Below are 17,634 nucleotides of genomic sequence, written 5' to 3' on the forward strand. Positions count from 1 at the left end.
GGAGAAACATAAAGTTGGAAGTAATAATTTTTTTTCAGAATGTTAATTCTGTAATGTTTTCAAAGAAATTAAGAGAGGGCGGAGCGTTCTCAGGAAGCAGGGCACAGTAGGAAATTAAAATCCAGCTTCACTGACCTTTTTAGCGAAGATCTTCTCATGGAATTAATCCAGCTTTGAAGTAAATTAATTTTTTTGAAGGATTTTCTTTCCGTACACGCACAGCTGTTTGGCTTTTCTCTCCTGACCCAAGTGCAGGGCAGAGGCTGTCCCTGCCGTGCCAGAGGCATTGCAGCGATGGCAGAGTGGGACAAACCCTGTGGTGACGGGCAGAGCACGGTGCTGGTGTGCTCAGCTGCTTGGGCTTAGCTCCTGCTCCAGGTTTGGGTGTTCTGTATTAACGACAAAGGCAATGGGCAGAAGGTGTCAGGCCACTGTCCCTTCACCACGAGATCATAGCAGTCCATGTCCTTCTCTGGGCCTCAATTTCCTGTTTTAGTGCTGCTAACAGTGTCAGTGTGCTGTGTCTGAAGTGTTTGGAGAGGACTTCTGTGGATGGCATTAGAGCTGGGCAGTGGTAGACACCCTTTTCATCAGTTAAAAAAAAATCGTCTAAACTGGTCTCTGTTAAGAGAGAAGTGATTCCATCCCAGTCTTGTGTGGGCATTTGCTATTAGCCATCATGAGATGATTTAAATAATTCTGGATTTGGGTGTGCAGCTCAGGTAGGAAAGGCTGTTTTGTTACAAACACTCCACCAAGGCAATGCCCACATTCCAGCCAAGCCGTTCAGATCAGTTAGACATTGTTGAAATTTCACTTGCAGTAACTTTAGCGGGTTAATACTGAAGTTAAACTTTCTTTTTATTAAGTTTTTCCAGTTGGTACACTGAGAAATTGAAAACCAGCCCTAAAGCCCAAGTCCTTTGTGTTTGCAGAGGAGGGGGATGCAGCCATGTGCTGGACCACGTGCTCCCCGCTGCAGTTCCTCTGTTCCTGCACACCCGCTCACGTCAGCACTGCTGCTTGAAGGAGACTCCTCTGAAACTTCCAGCATAACCAGGATCAGGAGGTGTTTAAAATAACTGTGATAGGAAAGCTTTGGGCTAGGAGTCACTTTGACCCTGAGTATCTCTTTGTAACTGGCAGTGCTGTAGCTCACTCAGTTTGGCCATTTGGGGTTTTGGAATGGTGTTTTTTCTATCATTTTTTGCCTTTTTGTCCACTGTGTTTATCTGAAATATCTGCTGCAGCGCTGTGACTTCCTGCCACTCTGAACTCCGACTGTTTCCTTGCTTTAACTTGACCTCAGTACAGCTCTTGAGCAACAGCAGCCTTGATTTTTCTTTCTTGAGCTGCTCACATCCTGGCCCACAGACTCACAGAATCATTAATTGGAGAGGTACCTCTGGAGGTGTTGGTCATTTGGCCACCTCTGATGTGAAGCAGAGCTTGGATCCTTCATAACTCTGTCCAGCTGAGACCAGGACCTCTTACACCTACTAACCTGATTCTACATTTGAGTGCATGAGTATTTCTGAGGAACCTTTCTGTGCTGTTTTCACTGCCTGGTTAATGAGGATTATACCCAGTGCTCAGGAAAGAGTGCTGTACAGAGAGGGTCTCATCGTAGCTGAGTGAGCTCTGTATTGTTGGTGTGGTGAGAATAGAGCTGCCAAGTTTCTGTGCTTCAGTGCATGCAGGTTTTCTCCTTGTCTTGCTGCACGTAAAATGCAACAGTTTCTGCTCTGGGTTTGGTCCTGCCATGCAGCTGTGTGGCAGTGTGTGATCTATCCAGCTTATATAAAGCAAAGGGACTCCATCCCTTCTCCTTTTACTAAATTGTCATAGTTAGGGAAGTACGTGCAGTAAGAGAAAGTAATTCATGGCTGTTGGGTTGAAGGTGAACTTTGTTTCTAAACATTAGGGAAGCTTGTGTTCACCAGTGCAGTTATCAAAACACCAACACTGAATGTTCATGAGCTGCTTGGTGAGAAACTCACTGACAGTCTCTAAACACTTAAATTCGTTGCCTTGTGCCCTACTTAGTTTGAATGGATAGAGCTGATATGTCATGTTCACGATTTTTTTCTCCCCTATGGTTAAAAATCCCAAAATTGTATGTTTGCTGCTGCCACTTTGGAGTTCCTTTTGCCTTTTGGGGTTTTTTTGGTTTTTTTTTTTTTTTTTTCAATGTTATTTTAAGCTAGTGCACTGTGAGTTTTGGGTAGAGAATTTGTACTTGACTTTGTGGCAGCCCAAGTGAGATTCTGCACAGACACAAAGCTTATAGCAGCAAGTGCTGTTCACATAGTAAGCTTTTCTCACTGTAAATGTCAACCTCTTACATAATGATTTAGTATATACACTGCTTTGATTAATATTCTCTTAAAAACTAAGGAAGACCCCTAAGATGCTTGTGGAGATGGTATATACTTACTTTGGGTTCAAAATGTCTTTTGTATTTGCAGATTCCTAAATTTTTGTTGAATTCACTTTTTACTTGACCTCAACAAAACTGTTGTTTATGGCTGCCTTCTGATCAGTTTTGTTTCATACCTTATAAAGTTTGTTAATTTTTCTGCCTGGTCTATGCTGCTGTTATGGTAGGGTATAGTTATGGGGGTCAAGGTGTGTTTTGTTGGTAGCAAATCCAGTCTAATTCTCCCATAAAATTATTGAAGTCTCTCTAGAAGCAGGAGGAAGTTGTCCCAAAAGGATTTTTCTGGCTATGATGGCCACACTTGGCTTGTTTTAGCTTGAGTTCATCTTTGACCAGCTTTGGATAATTACTCTGCTCATAGTTGTCCTGAATTTGTTGGGCTTCTCCTGCTTTTTGTATCCCATTACTTGTAGTATTGGAAACAGAACAAATTTCCTTCTGAGGTAAGCAAGCAGAGATCTTTTTTGTGGACTTCTGTTTGTTTTTGTTTTTATCTCTCAAGAAGTTCAGTTTTATAGTAAAGTAGACTTTGATTTTACTTGATTTACCTTAAGGAAGGAGCAGCTTTGACCTCTCCCAGATTGCTGAGAGACGTGCTCTAAGGTGATTGTGTTGCAAAGCCTCAGGCATCTCCAAATTTCATTTTGTTTACATCATTATGGAAAACAAAAGTTGCTTTTTAGCAAAATGTTCAGCTGAATCCAGGATTCTGGGCTCTGACTGCACTCGGAAAGTTGTTTTTTGAAGAAAGGAATGTGTGCTATTTTTATTTTATTACTTTAATATATATTTACATTTCCCAGAAGCATCAAGAAGCCCAGCCAAAATCGTCAGTTACCTCTGAAATGGTTTTTATGAAAGACAGAGTGTCCTTTGCACATCCCAGATCCTGAAGAGGGAGAGCGTTCATCACCTGTAGGACCAGAAACACGGGAGTGCCGCCAGCCCGTTCTGCCTGCAGGGCCCCAGCAGGTTCCCCCTCCCCGAGGAGAAGGCTGAATCATCTCGATGAAATGCAGAGATTATCAAGCTAAATTCCCCTTCCACACCTGCATTCAGTCTGCAGCCCTGTGCCTGTGGCAGATGCTGTCTGTTAAAGGGTTTGGCATTGCGGTGTTCCCTATGGAAAGCCCAGGGAATGTGGGTGCGGGGTTGCTGCCACTGCCGGCCTTGCTGAGTCCGTGTGTCCCTGCCACTGCAGTGACCCTGCAGGCTGCTCCAGCAGCTCTTCCCCCTCTCCTGCAGCCCTGGTGCTGAGCCCAGCTGGGCCCCACTGACCTGCTTAGGAGTCTTGGTCACTGTTTTGGCTTGTGGCAGGAGCTCTGAACAGAAATACCTTTGTGGGAGGAGTGGAATCAGTGCCAGTCCTCTCTAGCAGTGGTGAGGAGGGTCTGGCTGTAATGTCAGGTTTGCCACTGTTCAGGGTGATGTGAGGTCAGAGCTCAGAGAGCCTGACCAGGGGCCCAGCCTTTGGAGCCAGACAGGGTTAGGGACAGCCCAGCAGGGCAGAGCCCCCTGAAAAGGGAGGGAGTCCCACAGATCTTAATCTTACAGCCCTCATAATGCAAACTGGGAAGGAGCTGCAGGAGTTTGTGGGTGCTGGAGTGAGGGTGGCTCTGCATCCCATTTGTGTTTCCATCCTGGCCTTTGTGCCTCCTTCTCCTTATCCTTCGGTCTCTCTTTGCGTCAGTGCATATTTGAGGTGTGAAAAACAACAAGCAGTTCCACGGCTTGGGTTTAGGGGAGGCGCAGATGTTGGCTCGTCTGTGGCCCTGTGAAAATACGCCAGTGTTCCTGCAGAAGTCTGTGGGAGACTTGCTTGTGGGTGGGGATTTTTCAATTTGTTTGTTTCTCCTTCTTGATGTAGAAGGTCAGTGCAGCATCAGCTCCCTCTTTTATCTCTGGTGCTTGGCTGGTGGCAGCAACAGAGTTTTGTAGACTCAGAAAGCAAAGCAGCAGTTAGAAAGTTTACTGGAAATTACTGTGGAATGGTGCCTAGAAGTGGCTATGTCAGTTAATGAAAGAAGCTGATGTGGAAACTTAAAACCATCTAGCTTGTCATTTTTGGCTCTTGTTAAAACCTGCTTTGAGTTGTTATAGCCAGGATGCATTAAAAATATGCATGGGACAAGGTTGGTGTACCCTGACAATATCATTTCTTTCTAGAAAAGCTGAGAAAAAGTGCTGCTTACCAGAGACTTCACCTGTGTCATGCTTTAATATTTATCTAAATATGCTATAATATTTAATGCAATATTTAATATTTATCTAAAAAGATCCACTTTATCTGCTTGGAAAACTTGCTTATTACACAACAGAACTGCTCAGAATGGTTTATTTGAGGAAAGTCTGTATGTTGGATGTCTACAAAGATAATCTGTAGTACACAGGAAAAAGGGTATAGTTTCTTCTCTTCTGCTGACATAGATTTCTCCTGGCACTAGGAATCTTTGCAGTTAATTAAAAAAATAATAAACATCTTACTTTTCCAGAGTGAGTTTGCCTTCTGAGGATTTCATGGTTTTATGAATTGTGCAGAGTGATGCTGTGTGTGCAATTCAATACTTGGTGTTGTTGGGCAGCTGAAGAGAGAAATATGGTTTGCCCAAAAAGCTCCTATTTTTTACCACAACAGAGCAGAAATTCATTGGTTTTAGTTCTTTACTGTCCTTAGTGACTTCAGCCTTGGAAAGACAGACCTTGCAGTACTGGTAGCAAAGCAAGAATCTTTACTGCAGAATGTGGTCAGGCAAGGGGATGCAATTAACAAGTTCAAAAGCACTGGACCAACTCACCCCACTGGATTTTCTTTTTGAGGAAAGAAGATCATTAAACTGGAACTTAATCTCTCTTTGTAGGTGAAGTCTGTGATAAATCTGCTGTTTGCTGCCTACACAGGGGACGTGTCTGCACTCCGGAGGTAAAAATCAGTGGGGGTTTGGGAATAGGAAAGCTGCTTCTTTGGTTCCTGCTGCTGCTGTTTATTTAGGAGCACACACTGTGTCTGTGTTAGAGACACTGAGCTGCTTGAGCTAGAGATTGGATATGTTCACCCAAAACCCAACCAAAAGACCCAAATCTAACCATCAAAAAGGTACCCTCACACTATCCTGGATCCCATTGTATTCCATTTCTTTGGGTCACAGTAAAGCAATATATTAAACAGTTTTTTATAGCAATGGCAAAAAACCCTGTCTGTACTCTCACCTGCTTTAATATTCAATTCTGAAAGTGTCAAAAAAATTCAGGTTGGAAAAGGTACATTGTTGTTGAACAGGTTAGGGACATCTAGCTTTGCTTTTTAAATCTGGAGGAGAATCTGGCAAAATTTACAGTAATAATGGTAGGGGAGACCAAATAAGCATTAATTTGGCTAGGATATATCTTAATATAATTAGTGGGTGGAAAAAAGTGTATGGTTTAACTCTGTTGTCCCAGGGCATCAGAGTGTGAAGCAAGAACTCTCACAATCCCTTAATGCTTCTCAGGATTTCCAGCCTTAGGAGACTTCCTGGGATTTTCTCACCTAGTATAAATTTACTTTGCCTCATGTGGCTTAGTTTGTCCATGTACAATTTTAAATCAGGTGTGTTGACTGTTACGTTTTCGGCAAAGATATTTTATTTTTGTGTATGACAACTAAAGAGCAGAAAGAAAGTTAAGGCACTAAGCTGGTTTTTACAGCCAAAGCCCCTTTCATTATCAGCAAAGATACCATGTGCTCGTGGTGCTGCTTACATCCTCCTCTTGCAGAGCAATGTCATTCCATGCTAGTTTTGTAACCTGCTTTAAATTACATAAGACTTGCCTCTGCAATCTCTTTTATTTTGTTGTTTTTTTTTTAAGGTTTGCTCTGTCAGGAATGGATATGGAGCAAAGAGACTATGACTCACGGACAGCCCTGCACGTGGCAGCTGCAGAAGGTACTGTCTCCTCACACAGCATTTGCTGTCTGTCTGTCTGTTGGCTGCTTTAGAACATCCTCACTGTCTCTGTGTGTACCTGCTTTTGTCTGTACATAAACAGATGTATAGAAATACATGCACTCACAAAGCTGCTTCTCCTGTAGGACACGTGGATGTTGTTAAATTTCTACTGGAAGCATGCAAAGTGAATCCTTTCCCCAAAGACAGGTGAGTGTTTCTAGTGCTGGTTTGGAGGAAAGATGCTCCAGTTCCCTGGTCCCCGTGAGGAGAGACACCTGTGAAATAAGAGTGGAGTGTATTGAGCCAGTCCACTGAAGCGGGGGAATGGGATCCTGCTGGTTCTCTGTAGCTTCTGCAGACTGAGCAGGGATGAAAAATGAACCACTAAACTTGCTGTTTCAAAGGTTATGCTCAGCTTAATGAAGTTCCAAAGTTACTGAACTGAGTGTGGTCTGTGTGCTGAACTAATAGTGCAGTATGTAAAGAACTGGATTTGTGGTGCTTTTTGGCTCTTTGCTTAATGTGCTGATCCTAGAAATACTGTGTTGTTTTTTTGTAGGTGGAATAACACTCCTATGGATGAAGCTTTACATTTTGGACACCATGATGTTTTTAAAATTCTTCAAGAGTATCAGGTCCAGTACACACCATCAGAGGATAACAACGATGGGAAAGAGAACCGAACGGTTCATAAAAATCTGGATGGCTTACTATAATCATCTTCAGCTAGATCCTAAGAATCAAATCACTTACCTATTTAATTGTGGTATGCATAAGTAATGAAGAGCGTGTGTGTTTCTATCTGATAGTGGTATATATTTTACAGAAGTCTCTGTTACTTCAGTGTTACGTTACAGGAGTTTCTATACGCACAGGACAAATCCAATCTCTTCAAAAGAAACAAAACCAACTAAGAATCTCCCTCCATAATGTGAGCAATATTACCTCATGCTGCATATAATTGATGTATAAAAATATTTAGCTGTTGTTGGCTTTACTGTGCACTACTTAATTTATTTTTGTGTTCTATGTGAACTCTAGTCTGTGGTCAGGAACTTTTCTGCTGAATTTTTGTTTCTTTAACCCTCTGTTGCCAGTATGGCCAGGATGAGCCAGAGTACTGTCAGGTATGAGCGTCAGTGAGGTTTTTTGAAAGCTGAGGATGCTGATGTAGATTTAGGCTGGGTGTGTTAAGTAAGGATCTGCACTTATCTTTGGGAAAAAATAGAAAAAAGAATTCCACACAACCTTGTTTACATAATATAAATATCACAGAGTATATAGGTGACACTTGTCAATGGTCTAGGCTTGTTCTTAGAAATAGTCTTGTCAGGGAATGTGTTTTAAGGTTTGTTTGACCAAATGGCGTAGGGGAGTGTGACTTGTAGCACCGGTGTGTAGTGGGATTTTTGTCTTGGGAGCGTTTCTCTCCGTTCCCTTTGTCTTGCCTCCCTCCTCTCTCTCCATGTTCAGCTGCTAAAGTACTTCCCTGTGGCCGGGGAAAGCGGGTGCTTCCACTCCGTGCAGGTGTTCCTTGCAGGTATATTTGCACTACCCCTGGGGGGGCTGACAGGTGCTGCTCCTGGTGGCTGCACCGGGAGCCAGCGAGGGCAATGGAAGTGCTTGAAAGGCAAAGAACCAAACCAAACGTCAATCTGAGCTCATTTAGGCTTGTAGCAAGGAACACAGATGGAGTGAAACAGCTTTAAGGAGCATAGAGCCAATCAAAACAGGAGCAGAGCAGGAGATAAGCCAGGTTTTGGGGTATGTTCTCTTCTTGCACTGCCATCGACCAGGGAGCAGGATATTGCATCACTGGGATTCCCCTGGTGTAGGACAGGAGTTCAGCACCAGGAACACAAGTAAGTAAATGCCTTTTGTGATGAATGGTGGCGTTCATTGTCTCGCCACTGAAGCCAGCATGGCACGTGCCCTGTCGTGGAAAATGTAAATGCAGGTATTTGTAGTTTGCAGGAGTCCAATATTGCCACAGCTCCCTGTCCCATGTACATTTGCTTCTGCCAGTAGTGTGGCATAAAACCTCAGAAGTGAGCAGTCACTTAAGACATTCACAAAACACTACAGTTGTTGGACATAGGCAAGGATTTTAGCACAAGAGTTTTAGGCAGGAATCATTTAGCACATGGAAAAGGAGATTGTCCTTGAGAGTTGTGTATATGGTGGTTTTTATCCTAGCATGTAGTGTACACGTCATTAGTAGATCTCAGAGTTCAAATTTTCTGTGTTCTGGCACCAAAATCTCCTGAAATAATTCCCAGTTCCTTCCTAGAATGGCCCAAGCACTTTATAAAGATGATCTGAACCACATTACCCTCCTTTAGCAATGAGTACGCTAAGGCTTGGAGAGAAGTAACTTCTCCAGAGCGACCCAGCAGGTCAGTGTAGTTGAGAATAAATCCTTTCAAGTTCCTGTACAGTCTCTTGTGGAAATGCCATACTGCCTCCCTGCAGGGAGGACAAGCCACGTGGAAAAGTGCTTGGTACTCATCACTAGCAGTGACTGTCTTCATCATGATGAAATCCTGAAAGAGTCTGATAGTCTAAAGCCCTCAAATAGCATCTCAAAGCTGGCTGGCATGGTTATCAAACACTTTTTCTCAAGAATCCTCCTGTTCTTAAGCTGGTTGGGTTTGTTTTTTGGTTGTTGTTTTTTGGTTTTTTTTTTGTTCTTCTGAAGATCAGCTATTTTTCTGAAGGCTTTTAACCCATTCTCTTCACATCCTGTGTCACGGCCACCCCTGCTATAAGAACTAAATGAAATGGCATCTGGCTCTTTGTTGAGCCACATCAGTCACTGGATAGCACAAGGCAACAGATTTATGGGCTTCAGTGTAAAGGAATATTTTCAGATGGATCCTAGTTCAGAATTAGGAATGTCAGTGCTAATCTTCCCTATTTTGCCCCTATTACAACACATGCTTATGGCTTCTCAGAAAAATACCTGATTTAGCTTTATTTAACTGACATTAACTGTTCAAACTGGCATTTTAAAACATAGGTATATTATATAGTACACATGATATAAACAAACCAAAACCGAAAGGATTTTAACTGAGCTAACATTGAAGATCATAGCTGTCCCTAAACTTAATGCTTTCATACCGAGTGCTTTTAGCCAGTCTTAGCTTCAGTGCATTTTTGCTGGTTAGTTTTAGTATTCTCTCATTGTGAGAAGATGGATTATTTTGTAATGTCCAATTCAGCGATGCAGCTACTTAGACATGGCGTTATTTATAAATATAAATATATGCAGTACATTGGTTTGGCTGTTTATCATTCATGACACTTGACACGTAGATTTTACAGTAAATAGCTTTTGGTTATCTTATCCAACGCTGACTTCCTTATGCTCCAAAGAAGATTCCCTCTCTCCTTTGTTTTTATGTCATATATGTTTCTTCTGTATCACAACCTAAAATTGTTCAGCTAACTTAATGCTTTGTACTCAGAAATATTGTGGTAGTCTTAGCATTAATTAGCCTATCTTTGTGAACAAACTGTATTGTACCAGATTTTTTTTTGCTTCAGAGCTGGACTATCCGTGACTATACTTACTGGCAGTGTACTTCTGGTCATTGTAACTGACTGGGCTGATCTTGACTTTTAGATTCTGTATTGTGGGGACTAGACAGTGATGAATGTATTTCTAGCAGTTTCCCATGAATGAATCTAAACTTGAGCTGTACTGGTTCTGAAAATGAAAGTTATTTATTTTAAGAAATAAAATCCAGATAGTGTTGCTTTTTACAGCATAATAAATGGAAATACCAAGATGATGGTGGTGCTGGTGGGTTTTATTGGTTACCTGTGGGACTGCCATTGAAATGTCTTCAGTTGTGGGAAGGCTGTCCTGGAAAACCTACTCTGGTCATTTCCACTGTGCAGAGCATAGAGGAAATCAGAATGAATTTCTGTAATGTAACATTTTTCTGATTTTTGTTGGTGTTTATTTTGAAACCTACCCTGCCAGAGCTCTGTCCTTTCACTGGTTGTTTTTTGTTAATGCTGGAATTCTGGCCAGGTGAAGAGGTCTAGCTTCCTCTTGCCTTACTCCTGCTATCCTTCATCACACCAAGTTTCTTTCCTTTATTATTCTTCTGGCTGTACAGTTCATAATAGAAGCCTGACAAGTGTGAGATGGGGGATTTTGTCACTTACTAGTCCCACAGAAAAACAGCAGTGGTCCAGCTTGGTAGGCCACAAAGATGAGAACAAGATCAGCTACTGAGGACTCAAATTATAGAAAGTCAAGTTCAGTTTATTGAAGTTTGTGTGGGGATGGAAACAAATGAGTGAAGTGATACAAGCAGTAATAAAAAAATGTGAACAGCCGCCTTCTAAGAACTCCAGTGCAGACACCTGCACCAATGCAGAGAATTAAAAGCATCAATACTTGCCTTGGGTTCCAGAGCTGTAACTCTTTACATGTGCAAACAAGTTTAAAATGAGATACAGAGTAGCAAAATACTTACTGGCTCATCCACTTTATAATAGAAGTAGCCAAAACATGAGAGATAGAACAGAAGTGGCAACTGACAGTTCCATTTATTTAAAATATATAAAAGAATATTCCACTGAGGAAAAATCACTGCTTCTAGAACTACTGGCTGTGAATAAGGCCACTGCTTTAAGTTCCACAAAACTGAAGCAAAAAGGTAATAACATGTAGAACATGAGTACAAAGCATAGCTCAAAAAACAGGTAACTTGATTTTTGTATTAGCAACAAGATACACTTCAGCTAGTTACAGTAAGAAAAAAGCACTAAGTCATTTCCTGTAGCACTGTTAATCTCAGTAACCCAGGGCACCAAAAATAGGTCAGTTTGTATTGCTTTCATTTAAATACGTGTGTTACATGCTCTAGGTCCTTTTTCTTGGAATCTTTTGCAGGGAAGCATCAGATGTCTTGGGCACAACACACCAAACCGAAGCAGTCCTTTTCTTCCCAAACAGCAGCTGCTGGGTCTGGAGGTCACCTTGTCCAACCCCCTGCTCAGGCAGGGCCCCCCACAGTGGCTGCCCTGTTCCTGTACCTGGGCAGATGGGGTGCAGCACAGGTGCTCTGCAGCCCCTCTGCTCAGCTCCGGGCTAATTAGCAGCCCGTGCTAATAGGTACCCTTAGAGAGAGACCAGCTGCCTAGAACAGCCTTGCCTCTTAACTGAGAGCTGTTAATTGCCTTGAAACGTGCTGAGAAACAAACCTGTTCCTCCTCTGTGGAAGCACAGCTTCATCCTTCAAGCACTGCAGACTGCATGTCCTGCAGCCATTGCTCTGGATAAACTAAATTCTTCACTTTTCTGTGCCTTACTCCTAATTACAAAACCACTTCAGTATCAAAGCCTGTAAAACCTTTTAGCTATTGAAATGAACAGTTAAATAAATGCCCTGATTCGTAATGCATTATAACCTATATGGGGTCTGTATTATTGCAAAGGATAGGAGTGACCAGATCCTCACCTTGGCAGATTAGGCACAGTAAATAAAAACATACTTTTCAATGCCTTTTGCAGTCTTCTAAGAGGAGATTCTGATTTTGTCTGATGACTGCAGTCTGCAGAGGCTTTAGTCTTGATTACACACCTTGGGTTGCAAGCTCAGCATATGCCAATGCAGCTTAGAAGTGGTGTCCTAAGAAATGCTCTTTTTGCCAAAGACTGTGCTAAACATCCTACCCAAGATTATGCCTTGTGAAAATTGCAAAAATGAAATGCAGGTAACATTTTGGGCTTCTGCTCTCTCAGTGGGCTGTGCCCAGAAGAGCTAAAAGCACAACAGACTTCAGCAGAACATGGATTTGGTGTGGCATGTTACCTGTAGAGTGTTTCCCTTTTGTGATGCAGACAAAAAATCAACGTGTAATGTTGTAACATCTATATACAGTCAACTGTTTTAAATGTTTAACTAATTCCTTTAAACAATGAATGCATGTTTTTCCCATCACTGTCATTGAGAAGCTCACATTCCCACCTTCCTCTTCCTCCACTCTGGCATCTTGCTAATTAAACAAAGACATGCACAGTATCTTGCTAATTAAACAAAGATATACACGTAAGGAGGCTGCTCAGACTGCTGCTGTTGATATTCCCATTAGCTAAAATTGCTGCTGGACCTTCAGGCTGAGAAACCAAAGAAGTGAAGTGTTGTTACCAAGACACTGACTGCAGCACAGGATCGGCCCTGCTAATGACACGGGGAAAGCTCAGCCAAAGCTCAGAGCTGAATATGTGTACACATCTGCAGGGAGAAAAGGAAACCTCCATTACACAGGCCCAGCCCTCAAGCCTTTGCTAACCAGAGTATGACCAAGTTCTGCCCCAATCACACCTGATTCACACCTCAGGATTCAGCTGCTCAGGGTGGGGGGGGTGGGATCACTTCAATTTGTTCCTTTTTCTGAAGCACAGCCTGCAAGGACGACACTGCATTGGCAGTACCTCCAAACTGCACTCCTGCTCGGGCCCTCCCCACACAGACCCCACCAGAGGCACTACAGGGATACTCCTTCCTCCCTCCCCAGCTTCCCTGCACCTGCAAGGCATGCACAGGAAGCTTTGCTCTCCTGTTCTTCACCCCTCTCCCTGCAGACAGCTGGAATAAAAAACTGCTGGGCAATCCCAGTCTAACTCTGGACCCCCAGCTTTTCCTATGCTTGTCAAGAGACGTGTTCTCAAGTGTTTGCTTAAGTGTCTGAGGCGTGTCTGAGAGGGGGGAAAAAAGAGAAAAAGCAAGTTCTGGCTCAAGCCTCCTGCTCCAGGTTGGTTCATGATACGTACCACAGTGTCGATCTCTGCGGGGCCCACCATCCGAGACACCTCATCAAACTCCTCGGGAGACATGGGGAGCAGGTTTTCTGGAGACTGCAGCCTGGAAGGGTGGCTGATGGAGAAGAGCAGGGATTAACAGTCACTGAAGAAATGAGGCACAGCTGGGCTGCCCTGCCTGGCTCCAGGGCCTGAAGGGCCACTAACCAGGCCTCTTGTGACAAAGAGCAGGCTTTGCAAAGCCAGCCTGGTTTTAAATGAAAACTCAGACTACTCAGGGGGACACATCCTAACCAAAGAAGTCCAATAAGTCTTTGAGAATGTGCTTTTCAAGAAATTACTTGCCAGTACAACTCCCTGCAAGTTTCTTGGGTTTTTCCCTAAAAATGGTGTTTTGAACACAGCAGCGCATTAATGTGTTGTGATCAGATTCTCAAAGAGGAAAGACTTGACAGGGGCACCTACAGCTTAAAGAGTATGAAAAGACATGAACTACAGCTAAAATCTTATGATCAGTCCTTAAAAATCCAGCATTTTTGTGAGAACTTACACTTCAGATACAGAGATTAACTCAGTCTTGATGTAGCCATTTCCCTTGGGACCATCCAAATCCATTGGCTCTGGTGCTTCAAGGAGAGAAAAAAAACTTGTGGTTTTTTTTTTCAGCAAGTTTACGTCACATTTTCATCTTCATTGTACCAAAAATACAGCCTATGACCCAGATAATGTGCAAATCTCTGTCATTTTACAGCACTTTGGTTAATTTATTCCATTTTTAGTCAGTTTTTCCTGTTTTCCTACAGAAAATGGCAAAGAAACCCGTCCCCCAGCCAGTTATGGTCTGGGCTGTTAGTGGGAACCTACATTTCTGGAACAGCTCACAGGCTCACGTGTCAGCTGAGCTGAAGGGCCAGCAATGATTGGGGGTTCAGTTTTTGGTCTGTTTAGGTCTCATGTTGTGCTTGTTTGAAAAACAGACCTTTTCTTAACCTATAAATATGGATCATGGATCTTTTCTTAACCTATAAACATGGGTCAGGCTGCCAAGGCATTCAGGCCAACTGCTCCCTTTTTTTCCGTGCCACAGAAACTGCAGTGCCCCAGCAGCTCAGGTACAACCAGACAAGCTAAAAGGTACACATAGCACTCACCCTCCTTAGGCCTGGAGTAGTACTTGCCAAAGGCATTGTCTTTGGGTATATTTGGGTACAGGAATCGCAGTGGGTTCTCAGGAATGTTTTCGGCTGCCATCACTTTGTAATTGCGGATGATGTCGGGGAAAGTCACGGCAGAGAGCTCCTTTTTGGTGTAGGGTTCTACTGAGTGGAACTGCAGCTCTGCAGAGGAGAGAAGCAGCAGTTCTTAAAGTGTGTTTTTTTCCTGAAAGTCTTTCCAGAAAAGCTGCAGCCACTTCCACAAATTCAGATTCCCATGAGCAAAAGCCTTGCCTGGACAACACCTACAGTGCTGCAGAAGTGTTTAATGCCTGTCAAAATAATTGTTTTGTGGGGTAGGGAGGCATGGGGGGGATAGCACACAGTGATGGGTCTTGGCGTGTTTTGCATTCAGAATGACTGGTGTGACTTGTCCATGGAAATTAACTGCAGTATTTCATTAAGCAATTTAGGTTGAGCTGCCTTTTTAACCTTCTTCCAAATTATGTAATTCAAACTCTGCTGCCTATTAGGCAGCTGGATCCAAATACACCACTTGAGAATTTTATGAATCATCAAGAGAGACACAGAAGCCTTCCTGAATGCTCCATTTACTACCAGCCTTCTTTTCCTTAACTTTTGGATGTCTCAGGTATGAAGGCAGCAAAGGGAAAGAAGTCACCTAAGTACATTCAGCAGTTTCTCTTCCACCTGCTGCTGGTTTGGGGCTCATCCAAGTGGAGTGCCAACAGCTGCCCCATGCTGGCAGGTGGGGCTGTGTAATGAGGGTGGTAAGGGGGGAGCCCTGACTGGGTACAAGGGAGGTTTTAACTTTTTGTAGCTGTGATGCCTTCAGGCTTCCTTAAGAGAGCACGAGAAACAAGCTCTTCACTGATCCTTTTTGATAAGGGGAGGAACGAGAACTACTTGGAAAACGAAGAGAGTATGTAATTTACCTCGGGGGAGTGTGGAAGGAAGGAACAAAAGCTGCACTTGGGCTCAGAAGGAGATGCAGGTATGTATGTACTAAAGGCTGGGACAGAGCCTAAGGAGGCAGGGAAGACAGGGATCCAGGCAGTTTTTCTTACCCAACTTCCAGGCCAGAAGCAGGACCTGGGAAGTGCTACTTGTCCTAGCTGAAACCTTGATCAATTAATTGTGTGTGGTTTGAGTTACCTTAAGTGTGGTATGTCTCTGCTATTGCCTGTGCCCTGCTGCTGCCAGGTGCTGGTCCTCAGAGTGGAGGAGGGCATAAAGAGTTCTTGTTCTGATGCAAGCAGCTCAACAAACGTTCTCTGTTACTGACTTACCGTTCTGAGATTCCTCTACCCAGGTAAAGGTGATTGCTCCCTCCCTGCTGCTTTCACTGAATCTCAATAAAAATGTTCCTGGGCTCTGGTCCTTCAGCAGAGCACGCTCTTTCTCTTTGCTGATGAAGCCCACAATGCAGCTGTAATGTTGAAAAGAAAGAGCTGAGTTACTCCCCAGCATAAAACATAAGCTGTGCTAGGAAAACTACAAAGCTTTCCTCACTTAAAAGAGCTGAAGTACTGGTGAAAGCCTCACAGAAGGCTTTGTCTTGTGAACAGCTGGCAGCAGGACTGACTGGCTGCAGTCAGGTGGTGATTCATGCCTCGTGGCAGCTGAATCACCACAGCTTCCCTCAGCACTCTCACTTGGGCCTGGGGGCTTACACAAATGTCTTTCTGAACTTGGAACAGAAGAGATTGTCCATTTTGCTGTCAAAGCTGGGCTGCGAGAGCAGAAGTGAAGTTATATGAATGTGACTGGGTCAGATCCCAGCTAGCAGTTAGTTTTAACATCAAAAGTGTGCTAAGAGTTGTTCCTCCTTTTTGGCTGATGAAACAAACTTTGCTAGCTGCCAGATTACACTCTTACAGGTGTGGGGTTGTTTGCTTTGGGCCTTGAGCATGGAAGGTTAACAGGAGCTGTTAAACTTCTGTGACCTATTCACTGTGCTCAGCAAATGTTACTGCATGGACAAGGAGGCTAGTGTGGTAATTGTAAGAGATTGATTGATCTTGACAGGTACTGGGGAAGGAGTTGTTCAAGTCAGTACCAGGGTATAACCCTGGCCAAGCCACAGCTGTTTGGTTTTTGTTGGTTGGCATTTTGCTTTGGGGGTTTTTGCTTTTTTTTTTTTTTGTTGTTATTTTGGGTTTGTTTTTCTCTCCTCTGCTTCTTCTTCCTCAAAGTACTCCATCATAATGATCTTTTGAGTACTATGACTGTCCTTGTGTGCATTAAGTTAGGGAAAATGGATTTTGCACAGAAAAACCCCTAAATAAATTAGCTTAGAATTTCAGACGTTGTAAGCTGCCCTTTTAGGGGTTTGATTGGTGAGTTTTGTGTTTTGGTGGGTTTAAATGCTTTAGGTAACAAATGTGTTGAGTAGTCAATATCCTGTGTATAAGGGAAGTCTTCTGCCTTCCTAGCTCTCAAGTATGAAGAAAGGCAAGCGCTCCTGAGATTGTATTACTTACTCCTTTGTAGACAAGGGGAATCTCTGCTATTCAAGCCTGTACCAAATCCACATGTAATCCCAATCCCAGAACTGTCACTCTGCTTCAGTAATGGTGACAAATATTCCCACTGCACTGCAGCCCCCTCAGCAAAGAAAGGGGGAGGTTTGGGGCAGGGAAGGTTTGTACTGCACAGGGCTTTGACAGAACTCTTCTGGAGCTGGGGGGTAAAAATGTGAAGCCCACTGCTGAATGTAGAAAGGCAAAGCAATCCTGCTGCTGTAGATCCTGCAGAAGTGTGGGATACTAGGATGCTCCACTGTGAGTGTGCTGTTTGATAAGGTTTCATAATGTGGCTAAAGCTAAAACACAGGATTGTGACTTTAGATAAGCCTAGTTTGGGCAGAATTACTTCCGAAATTGGAAATCCCAGAATGAAAAGTTTACTAAACCAGTATTAAAGGGCAAATGGAACTGTGTTCCCATCTGGCAGAGTCCTTCTACTTTGTAATACTCTTAAACTGAGTCAGTGAAGATGCCGGGTTCTGGGCCCACGGTGCACACAGGCATTCCGAGTCTGGCTGCTGCCACCTCCAGGCAGCTCACAGTCACTCTCTTCGGGCAGGGAGTTGGGTTTGGGGATTTTTAAATGGGTATCACTAGGACTTACACTTTCTTGTGCTTCAGTTTTTCTCGGCTGTGTTCTAGGATGTGGAAAGAACGGACTTACAGTGGGAGCATAGGCAAAACAAAATTTAATCTAAAATTCAAAGCCTTGCTCTGTGACTGAAATGGGACAATTCAGTCATCTGATGTTCTTACCTCATCAGAGGATTCCTCATTCCTA

At 43.3% G+C, this 17,634-nt stretch overlaps 2 protein-coding genes across 10 annotated transcripts in view; one reads left to right on the forward strand and one right to left on the reverse strand.

Annotated features, from left to right (window-relative positions):
- GLS (glutaminase) overlaps positions 1–10,161 on the forward strand; it is a 60,373-nt gene extending 50,212 nt beyond the window's left edge. The window contains exons 15-18 of one of the 2 annotated variants that reach the window (XM_015634399.2): positions 5,299–5,360; positions 6,287–6,363; positions 6,510–6,573; positions 6,926–10,161. In XM_015634399.2, the coding sequence (XP_015489885.1) occupies positions 5,299–5,360; positions 6,287–6,363; positions 6,510–6,573; positions 6,926–7,082 (360 nt within the window). In that variant the 3' untranslated portion in view covers positions 7,083–10,161. The remainder of the gene's footprint in view (positions 1–5,298; positions 5,361–6,286; positions 6,364–6,509; positions 6,574–6,925) is intronic. The other variant, XM_033516028.1, reaches the window with a different exon arrangement.
- The window catches only part of STAT1 (signal transducer and activator of transcription 1), a 37,248-nt gene that overhangs the window by 2,877 nt on the left and 16,737 nt on the right, over positions 1–17,634 (reverse strand). For 3 of the 8 annotated variants that reach the window (XM_033516024.1, XM_033516025.1, XM_033516027.1), the window contains 4 exons: positions 15,615–15,754; positions 14,302–14,487; positions 13,701–13,776; positions 12,634–13,265 (listed from right to left, as the gene is read on the reverse strand). In XM_033516024.1, the coding sequence (XP_033371915.1) occupies positions 12,956–13,265; positions 13,701–13,776; positions 14,302–14,487; positions 15,615–15,754 (712 nt within the window). In that variant the 3' untranslated portion in view covers positions 12,634–12,955. The other 5 variants (XR_004498255.1, XR_004498254.1, XM_033516026.1 and 2 more) reach the window with 5 other exon arrangements.

The sequence above is a fragment of the Parus major genome, chromosome 7 (genome assembly GCF_001522545.3).
Source record: "Parus major isolate Abel chromosome 7, Parus_major1.1, whole genome shotgun sequence".
Lineage (NCBI taxonomy): Eukaryota > Metazoa > Chordata > Aves > Passeriformes > Paridae > Parus > Parus major.